This window comes from Otolemur garnettii, unplaced genomic scaffold, assembly GCF_000181295.1.
Source record: "Otolemur garnettii isolate 467f Iridium unplaced genomic scaffold, OtoGar3 scaffold00008, whole genome shotgun sequence".
NCBI lineage: Eukaryota > Metazoa > Chordata > Mammalia > Primates > Galagidae > Otolemur > Otolemur garnettii.
In genome coordinates, this window is record NW_003852403.1 from 2,069,739 (window position 1) to 2,080,412 (window position 10,674).

General features: G+C 50.1%; 1 protein-coding gene across 3 annotated transcripts in view; it reads right to left on the reverse strand.

Annotated features, from left to right (window-relative positions):
* Positions 1-5,887: 5,887 nt before the first annotated feature.
* RGR (retinal G protein coupled receptor) overlaps positions 5,888-10,674 on the reverse strand; it is a 9,846-nt gene continuing 5,059 nt past the window's right edge. For 2 of the 3 annotated variants that reach the window (XM_003783729.2, XM_023509584.1), the window contains exons 4-7: positions 9,352-9,505; positions 7,859-7,976; positions 6,482-6,595; positions 5,888-6,019 (exon numbers count right to left, since the gene is read on the reverse strand). In XM_003783729.2, coding sequence (XP_003783777.1) covers positions 5,888-6,019; positions 6,482-6,595; positions 7,859-7,976; positions 9,352-9,505 — 518 coding nt within the window. The remainder of the gene's footprint in view (positions 6,020-6,481; positions 6,596-7,858; positions 7,977-9,351; positions 9,506-10,674) is intronic. The other variant, XM_023509585.1, reaches the window with a different exon arrangement.

A 10,674-nucleotide genomic window follows, 5' to 3' on the forward strand; every position in this document is an offset into this window, starting at 1 on the left:
CGGTAACTTACAGGGCGCTCCCACCTGTGAGCTCAGCAGAAGGGCTTATCGTTGCCTCTTTTCAGGTGAACAACCCAAAGTGAGAGAAATCAAGGGACTGTCCCAACTTCTCACAGGGAGACACAGGCAAAACACAGACCCAGACCTCTGGACCAAATCCTGCGGCGTGAAGAACTTTGAAGGTTTACATCTGGCTAGACATTCAAGGACAGTTTCACAGACAGAAAAAAGGGGACTCCATTGGGTCATCTGAGACCAGTGAGTATGCAATTCCGTTTCTTTAAGAAAGATATGGAATCATATCATCATTTGATAAGCACCAGGTTTCCATATCAAATTTAGAGCAATGGGAAGCTTGCTGGGAATCCTACCGTGATCAATAACCCTCCCACGCAGCCTTGCACAGATGCTCCAGGCGCTTCAGAAAGGCTCTTTAAGGGCCGGTGGCCGGGATGAATTTATAACTGAGAGAATGCTGCCACCTTGTGGTCCAGGCTAAGCACTGGCGCCACCTTCCTCTGCTTGCTGAGTATTTTACAGTCTCTTGTTTTTCACTCCTTTTCTCTTCGTTTACTTTATGTGACAGAACAGACAGTAACGATGTTGACTTAGATAGGGAACATAAGAAGGGAGGCAGGTGGTGTGTTGGGAAGGAGAGTGAGCTTGTATTTGAGCAAATTGAACCAGGAGGCCCCGAAAAGGAAAAAAAGAAAAAACCCAATAAATTTGGGGCAAAGAAAAAAAAAAAAAAAAAATAAGACAAACTCCCTGCCGGTGAAATTAATTAACCAAGGAAAAAAAATTGCAGAATCTCCTTTACCTTTAAGAGGGAATATAGCTACTGTACAGTTTAGGCAACATCTAATCAATATTTACTTTGTTGCTAATCAATCAGGTACACAGCCCCTTCCCTCAGCAGGAAAATTTTTCTGAGTGGAGATCTGGAAGGGGGGCCAGTCCTGTACCTTGGAGACTACTTGCTACTCTATTTGTGTCTTAAATTTAAGTCCATTTGGCAATAGGCAGAGCCATCTTTGCTAACAAGAAGATGAGATAGTAGATGATACTGTCCTACTGTGCTTGTATTTCTTTGCTAAAGAACTGAAATAAATTCTAGAATCAATGCACCTTGGAATGGGAGGGGATCTTAGAAGACAGAAGACAGGGATCTTGTGCTTATTAAATTGGGTTTCATACAAGCCTGTGCTTCAGCAGAAGCAGCCCTGGGTGTTTCCAGGGGGGTAGGTGACACCAGGCTCTCAGTCCCCCTCCACTGTCATCTGTTTTAACAATGGTGTTGAAACAAGATACACTGTTTAACAATTTATCTTTGGTATAACATTGTATTAGTTTGTTAGCGCTGCTGTGACAAAATAACATAGACTGGGTGGTTTAAACAACATAAATTTCTTTTTTCACATTTCTGGAGGCTGAAAGTCAGAGATAAGGGACAGGCAGGGTTGGCGTTTGGTGAGGGCTCACCTTTTCACTGTGTGCTCCCACAATGGGACAGAGAGAGCTCACTCAGGCTCTGTGGTGCCTTTTCCTATAGAAGCCCTGTGGGATGAGGGCTCCACTCTTATGACCTTATTTAAGTTTGTTTCCTTAAAGACCGAATTTCTAAGTATAGCCACACTAAATGTTAGGGCCTCAACATATGAATTTCAGAGTACACAAACAGTCCATGACAAACATCTTGTTTGGAAAAATATATATATATATATATATATTTTGAGATAGAGTCTTACTCTATCACCTTGAGTACAGGGCCTTAGCATCATCATAGCTCACAGCAACCTCAAACTTTTGGGCTCAAGCGATCCTCTTGCCTCAGCCTCCCAAGTAGCTGGAACTATAGGTGCCCCCCACAATGCCCAGCTAATTTTTATTTTTCCAATTTTTAGTAGAGATGGGGTCTCATCTGTATTTCACTTAAAAATGCCAGGAAGAGATAAAATGGCAGTGGGCATTTTCCTGAGGCATGTGGAAACGATCCTGGCTCTATGTTATCACTTCGAGCACTGTGTCTGATGCCCAGCAGTTGTTCATTAGATGCACACTGGATGAACAGATGGATATATCAGAGCTAGATGAGAGAGACAGGGATTGAGGAGATAAAATGGATGCTGGCTTACAAATGAGGAGGTGATGGCTTGAGGTGGTTTTCTCAACACCTGCCTCCTGGCAACCTCTTCCAGGTCCATTCTGGAAGCCTGTATATCAGCATGTTCTCTTGGTGGAGCACTGTGGGTGGAGGCCAGTGGGCCTGATGCACTGTGGGGCCTGTAAGAGAAGGTTGGGTGGTCCCTCAGACCTCCCATGAGGATACCCTGAGCCTTCAGGCTCTGTGGATGAGGTTCTGGCACAGTCTCTGTTGCTTTTACTCTTCTTTCCTGACTTCGTGGGGTTCAGATTTCTCACCTTGATCTTGTTCCTTTTCTAGAATGGAGCTTCAGTTCTCCAGGGGTGCAAGGAACTTGGAGAGCACAGTGGTGCCAGTGATGCATAGTGTGGGACAAAGGACTTCATCGGCATGTCCTCCCCCAAAACCCATTGTGTCTGGGGCCGGGAAAGCAGGACCCTGTGCCTATTAGCTGGCATTCCAGAGACACATGAGTGAATGGAGGGAAGAGACCTTTGTTTCCTGGGAGGCAGGAGAGCAAGGCAGGAGGGTGGAGATTTTAGCAAAATCAGAGGAACGGGAGCAGCCAGGGAGGTGGAAGTAACTTCTTTCACTACTTACGTTTTTCTGATTGCAAAAGTGATACATACTCACTGTTGAAAACTAGCAGAGTGTTTGAGGATTGTGAATACACCTCGGAGATGGGCAGAGCAAAGTGGGGCTGCAGTGTAACTTCTGCCAGGCCCTGGCTGAGTGCCACAGGTGGCTGGGCCTTGATCCCTAGGCAAGATCAGTGGCAGTGCTGACGGCCTGCAGGGGGGGGACCTCTGCTGTCCTCTCCCCCCAGCAGCAGCTGAGTTGATACAAGAAAGGGCAGGCTGGGGGATGTCAGGGGGATGGAGGGAAGGAGGCCAGAGGAGAGACCCTGCAGTGTCCACAGAGGACCACGGTCCCAAAGGTGCTCAGGGACATGGGCAGAAAACCCTGAAGGTGAGGGGCAGGAGTTGGGGAGGGGCAGGGAAAGCACAGTGACTGAAACACAGAGGCTGAGTGGGCGATTACAAAAGTGATGGGGTCTGGGGTCCAGGGATGCTGACTTTGCCCCCAGACAGCAGGTCTTTTAGGGGATCGTCTCTTCACTCCACCATTAAAGGCACTAACTCCCTAAGTAAGTGCCTCGAATGGCACTCGCCTATTCTCTGAGTGGAATTTGGGGTTGTGGGCAAACTTGGTGCTTCTGAAGTGAGTCACTTCAGGTGGAGCTTTGGTTATTCCCAGCTGGATGCTGCTTCAGCCCTTCCCGTCTCCTGCCAGCCCAGGCCGGGGAAGAGGTGCCAGGGCCCACCTCCCTTCCTCCAGGAAGCCTTGGGATGGAGGACCTGAGCTGGAGGTGTCCCCGACCACAGCCTGGCCAACCCACCTTCTTGCCCACCTCGCCTCTGAGCACAGGTGAGGACACTGATGGGTTTGGCCTTTTCTTCTTCACTTGGGAATCCAGGGACGGTGCTCAGGCAGGGCTGACACCAGCCCCTCTCGCTGTGTGTTTTTAGCCTCCTCTTGTCTTCCACTGGTCCTTTCTGGGAGCCTGGAGGTCACCACCCTCCTCTTTTCCTGGTGCTCCCTCATCCCTCCTGAGGGAGTTAGTGCCTCTAAAGGTGGAGTGAAGAGCAGATCCCCTTAAAAGACCTGTTTGGGGGGGGGGCAAAGTCAGCATCTCTGGACCCTGAAACCTATCACTTCTGTAATCGCCCACTCAGCCTGTGTGTGAGCCCAGCCCTGGCTCAGGCACTGTCCCTGCCCCTCCCAAACTCCAAGGGGCCTAAACCAAGAGTCCTGTGGGCACCAGAGTGAGGCTGAGTGGCACCTGGTCTCCACAGAACGTGGCACATGGCATGGTCTGGAAAACAGGGTGAGGGGAATGCTGTCCCCCTCCCCTTCTCCACCAGGTTTTACAAAATGACGGAACTGCCTCTGCTTTGTGCCAGCTTCTTGTGGGTTGTATATATGTGGTCTGGTTTTCTGTATTTGCAAAACTAAGAGGCAAGTCCTGGCCTACAGTGACCCCAGGGCTGTTCACACTACCACCCCCTCCCCTACATCCTGGGGACCCCTCTATTCCTCCCCTCAGCTCGTGGGATGGAGCTTTCTTCCTGCTGCGTCCATGGTGCGTGGCCAGGGCCTCTCCACAGGCAGCTTCCTGTCTGGTCCTGAGTTTTCCTCCCACGCTTCTCCACCTCCCTCTAGGGCCACAGGTCCCACCCAGGACCATGCACCTGCCACACCTCCCCGCCAAGGGCTGACTCTGTGAGATCTCCCATTGTACATCCAGGGACAAGGACCCCTGGGTTAGTGTCACAAACCTAAAAGCTCACAGGACCTGAAGGGAGAATGTATCCGGCAGCTGACAGAGAGCATGTGTCCTGGGCAGATGGCAGAGCCACCCTGAGCTGTGCAAACTGTCACTACGAGGAAGGAAGGCTGCTGGAGCCTCATCTTCTGACACCTGGACTTTAAAATAAATTATCCAGATTTTTAAATGTTGGTGACCAATCCCAAAATGTTTTTAAGCAATGTTCAGGTCAAGGCCCACTTAACCTGGGGCTGGCTTTGACTGGCACATGCTGGTGGCTGACACTTAGCCACGTAACATGCCAGGTAACATTCTGGTCCTTTCTGTGTCAAGTCACCATTATTGTCATCTTGCCTGACAAGTTGGGATATGGACACACACGCAGAGTAAGTTGCTGCACCAGAGGATGATTTAATAAGTGGTGTTTGAATGCTGGCAGCCTGGGTTGAGCTGCCACAGGCAAATCTTGGGGCTTTGAACTCTTCCTATGTGAGACTAAGTCTTAACTAATGGCTGTTTTTTGTTTGTTTGTTTGTTTGAGAGAGAGTGTCACTATGTTGCTCTTGGTAGAGTGTCATGGTGTCACAGTTCACAGCAACCTCAAACTCTTGGGCTTAAACAGTTCTCTTGCCTTAGCCTCCCAAGTAGCTAGGACTGCAGGCGCCTGCCACAATGCTCGGCTATTTTTTGGTTGTAGTTATCATTGTTTGGCAGGCCCAGGCTGGATTCAAACCTGCCAGCTCCGGTGTATGTGGCTGGCACCCTAGCTGCTGAGCTACAGGTGCCCAGCCACTAATGGCTATTATTTTATTGGCTTTTTTTTTTTTGAGACAGAGCCTCGAGCTGTCCTCCTGGGTAGAGTGCTGTGGCATCACAGCTCACAGTAACCTCCAACTCCTGGGCTCAAGTGAGTCTCCTGCCTCCGCCTTCCAAGTAGCTGGGACCACAGGCACCCGCCACAGCGCCTGGCTATTTTTTGGTTTTTTTTTTGGTTGCAGCCATCATTGTTGTTTGGAGGGCCCGGGCTGGATTCGAACCTGCCACCTTAGGTGTATGTGGCTGGCACCTTAGCCTCTTAAGCCACAGGCGCCGAGCCACTAATGGCTGTTTTAATGAGTGTTTTCTATGTGCTTGGGGAGTACATGTTCAAACCTCACAACAGCCCTGTGAAGTCTGTTTTAATATCCTTATAAGGGTTAGAAAGTTTAGGAGTCACTTTGCCACAGTTTCTCAGTCTCCATGTAAAGGGCTGTTTCCACAGCTCTCATTCATGCAATCTGGTGCTTCTGAATTCCAGTCTAGGGTCAGGCCCAACAGGGCCTCTGGGGAAGGTGGGTGACCGTCTTGGCTCCTGAGGCTCCAGACAGTGTTCCTAGGGCAGCCTCCCAACATTGGGCTTGTCCCAGGCTGGCGGCTCACTTGGCTCCGTCCTGCTTGCTCCTCTGCAGCGAGAGGCACTGCCAGATCCCCCTGCACACCATCTCACTGCCCAGGGCATAGTTGACGGCATTGATTGTGGGCACTGTTTTGGCAATGAGGGCAGGCACCTGTCATGGCAGAAAAGTCCAGGAAGGAAGCTTCAAAGCCTCTGCTTCTCTCCCTGGCCCCAACTGGAGACTCGACTACCCCTCCCCCTGCAGCTGCCAGACATTGGGTTCTGCAGCCTCTGAGCTGTCCCTGACTAGTTGGCGAAGATGCACGGCTCATGAAGCCCCATGGAAACCCAGTCCCATCCAGACCCATGTGTTCCCCGTCTGGACACCAGTATCATCCTCTGATCAGAGGGTGCATGTCCACCATCTGGCTGGCTGGCCCTGTCAGTTCACATGAGGCTTAGGCATTGTCAAACAGCAGTCTGGTGTGGCCCAGGAGGGTGAGGGAGACAGACTAATTCTTTGAACACTATGAGGTTCAAAGGAAGAAAGAAAGAGGCTGACATGGAGGCTGTAAGGACAGGAAGACAGATGAGGTAAGAGAGCGCCAGCTCTGGGTATGAGAGGTGTCAGTACCATCTGTAGTTTAGGGGAGATGGAAGTCACGTCTGCGATGGTTGCGTACAGATACAGGAGGGCATAGGGCCCCCAGCCGAGCAGCAGTGTCCTGGCAGGCAAAGTGGTGTTGACCTGGGAAGAAATTGTCACAGGAGGCATCAACTTGCTCTAGGTGGCCTGCAGCTCCATGCAGCTGGGGCTCAGGTTGGCACTCAGCAGGGCAGGGCAGCGTGGAACAGGCAAAGGAACTCAGGGCCAGATGAGGCTCTCTGCTGTTTAAGGCTGTGTGACCTTAAGCCTGTTATTTAAGCTTTCGTGATCTTGCTTGTCTAGTCTGTAAGATGGTCTGATAGGGCCTGGCTTGCCCAGAGGCCGGGACTGAGATGGATAAGGCACTTTCTTCTGGGTCTGTGCCCTTTAAGAGGAATCCTGGGCTCCCTGATTTAATACACAAAGGTCCCCAGGCTGAGCTGTCCTGAGGCCTCAGTCTCAGAAGCAGCTTGCCATCAGCAGCTGCACGGACCCCACAAGATTACCCTCTTCTGGGCTTATAGGATGAGACACAAACAGGAAAAAAGGCCGACTCGCAGAGTGGCTGAGGCGCGGGCACCACCCAGTCATAGGGGCACCCGGCTAGGTTTGACTCCGTCTCTGCTATAATATTATCAATATATCTCGGTATACAGCTTTGGATGAATTGCTTAGCTAACTTCTCTAAGCTTTGATTTGCTAGTCTTTGACACAGGAATAATAAAACCTCCTTCCAAGAGAGTGGTTACAAAGATCAAATGACAACGAACATAAAGTAATATTAATAACTGTTTTTGTTCTAATTTTTGCTGCTTGTTATGACTCATTTGCTAGAGGATGTCCAGGTGACAAAGTTAAAAGAAAATCGTGGTTGGGAAATATTATGCAGAAATTTAAAAATGGCCAGGGTGGCTTATTTTGAAGTATTGTTTTTCTTAGACAAATATATTTGCAGGTGTGATTTTCTTTTTAAACATTGTAGGTAACAGCTCAAGACTGTGATTAAATTAAACCTCTCAAAGCAATTTCAAAGTTGCATTTTAAAAGTCTATAATTTTGTGCCAAACCTCAAATGCTTGGGAAGAGTTAAGTTAACAGCATGATGGTGTCCAGCAGGCAGCCCTTGCCCTTGGGGTTGCAGTGTCTGGGTAAATCTGAGCAATCCTGGTCCCCAAAGGCTCTGATGGTCCAAGCAAAGGGAGGGTGGTTTCCAGCCTAACATGCTATGCTATACACAGACTAAATTTTTTTCCTGATCATTGAAAACAGCAAACCCCTGGTTGTTGTCTGTCATATTATTCACTTTCCCCTGGTATCCCCTGAGAGGACCAAGAAATTTTGCAGCCGTAGAAAATAGATCCTTACCTGGAGGTGGCCGCTCCTCCTGAGCTTCTGCTCCATCAGCTGGTAGGACGTGAGTGTGATAAAGAGGGGCGTGAGGAAGTTGAAGAAGGCCATGGTGAAGAGGAAGCTGGTGAAGTTTCTACAGGCAGGAGGTTAGAAGAGTGAGGGCAGCTCTCAGGACGGTCAGCTGCCCCCACAGCCCCACCAGAATGCCCCACCAGAAGTTTCTATAGACAGGAGGTTAGAAGAGTGAGGGCAGCTCTCAGGACGGTCAGCTGCCCCCACAGCCCCACCAGAATGCCCTAGATAATCAGATGTGGGGGACCTCCCCCACCAGACCAGCACTCAGAGTGTGTTCACTCCTGGGTCCTGGGTGAACATTCTTTAGGAGCCAGGGAGCTATGAGGTCCTCCTAGAACTGCCTTTGGGAGCTCAGGAAGGCTGAGAGAAGGAACCTGCCTTCTTCAAATTCAAGTGCTCAGCCCTACTCTCCGGTTTGAAGAATGAAGGCGCTTTATTTTGGGAAACATGTTCTCCCAGTGGTAGGGGTGTCAGTGGACCAAGAGGGGTTTGAAAGGAACTTATAGACCACAAGGAGATTGGATGCCATGTCACTGAAGGAGGGACCACAGAAGAGTCTGGGGTCTCAGGTAATGTTATGGGGCAGTGGGAGTCACAGGGAGGCAGATGCCCATTTTGTGAAGGGTAGACCCTGTCCCCTTAGAGCTACCCATTAAAGAGGGGTAGAAGGAGCACTGAGTGGACTCTGGCTGGGGTCCCCTGCAGAGCGTGCCCTAATGGGCTTCACCTGGGAAGCCTGCTGTGAGGACAGATGCTCTGTGATTAAACATCTTGGGTAAAGCAGATAAATGCAATGTGGCATCAAGAGGGGCCAGAGCCCATCTGACCACTCCGCAAGGAAGCCCCTAGAAGGTCTTTCTAAGTCCTGGTCTTCCCAGAACCACCTGGACAGGGCAGCACCAGAACATGGGCCTCATGGTGGCAGGAACCTGCATGTTTTCAGTTCTGTCTCTCCAGGGACTGGCTCATGGAATTCCCCAGATGCTCAGGGAATTTCTAGAGTTGATTTCCATGCCAGGGAGTCCTTCTCAGTGCAAAGACCTTAATGTTCTTTGAATCTATAATGCTAAGGGCATGGCTCCCTCTAGAATTAGATAAGGTCCAAGTCAGGACAGCTGACCATGCTGAAGATGGCAAAGTGTGGTGGGGCTCTGTGACTGTTATAACAACGCAAGCCAGGGCTCACTGTGTGATGCCCTTTCTTGGTCTCAACTCTGGGTCCTAATCTGCATAAAATTCTCATTACTTGGCAGTCTTCAGAACAGGCTCTTCCCATTCCCACTGTCAACGTGGTGGTGGGTATCATGACCGAGGCATTGAGATTGTCTGGCAAATATTGACATTTCCCCTTTTGGGTTTTCAGCTGGGGACCCTTTCTGTAGGATTTCAAGGACAAGATTCTTGTGGAAGGAGCCTCCAAGCTGCTACCTCACCTGTCCCCTCTGGAGTAGTCCAGGGTGCAGCATGTCCGCAGAGGCTCGTAGTCATAGTGGCCCCAACCCAGGAGGGGCAAGGCTGCCCAGAAGGCAGAAGACAGCCACACAAAGAGCACCAGGGAGATGGCTGTGCTCCATGCCAGTGGTCTACCTGCATGGGACAGAGGAGGAAGAGGAGGTTGTGAGGAGGAAGGAGCTAGGCGGAGTGAAAAAGAATGAATTTTATGGTTACAAGGAATGTCCCTACATCCCAGCTCTGATGTTTAATGGCTCAGGTCTCAGTTTTCCCTTCCACAGTGACGATGATAATCCCTGCCTTAGAGTATTGTTATGAATAAAAGAGATAATGGGTAGTGAAGGTCTCTGAGTAGACATTATACAATTTTCTTCAGAAAACAGAAAGAAGGAGCGGTTAGCAAAGAGCCAAATGTGTTTCCCAAAGCCAAGGTTAGGGAAGAGGCCAGGGCAGAGGTTCATGCAGGGGAGGGGGGTGGAAGTCTGGACTTCCTACTGTCCTCAGCGCTTGCTCAGAAGTGGGCCACTGTCTCTGTTTCCATCATACCCTCTGAAAACTCTTGACTTGGCTTGGAGGTCCCACCTCAGCGCCAATGGCAGAGTGTAGGTCCCAGCAGCCTCTTTTGGTGTGATCCATCCCTAGTGGTCAGACCTCCTCTGTCCTCCCCCCCATTCACTTCCCTGATCCAGTGTTATTCAGCCCTGCCCATCTAGTGGTTTCTCCTGGACCTGATTTCAGGAAGCCTTTCCCACATGCCTTCCTCTGTCTTTGCTTTATTTGTCATAATTCTTTGTAGGCCAGACCCTGGGGTAGAGGAGAGGCCCCCTGTGCATATGTGCTGAGGAAGGGGGCACACCTGGTGGAGTCTGACTGGGGGAGAAGAACATGTCTACAATCTTCCACATATGACATTTTGCTTCTACTGATATGGTCTCAGATGGAGTATGCTTGGGTGTCCTCCCCAGTATGAAATGAATGTTTGTGCCCCCCCCCCGCCAATTTATATGTTGAAGCCTTAATTCCCAGTGTGACGGAATTTGGGGGTAGAGCTTTTGGGAAGTTATGAGATCAGTGTCCTTATATGAAGGAACACAGAGGGATAAACTCTCTTTCTCTGTTGAACCATAGGCGCCACCCCAACTCTCCTTCTCTAAGTGAGGATATGGCAAGAAGGTGGCCATCCACAAACCCAGAAGCGAGCCCTCACCAGATCATGCTGTCGCCTTGAATTTGGTGGCCATCTACAAACCCAGAAGCGAGCCCTCACCGGATCATGCTGTCGCCTTGAATTTGGTGGCCATCTA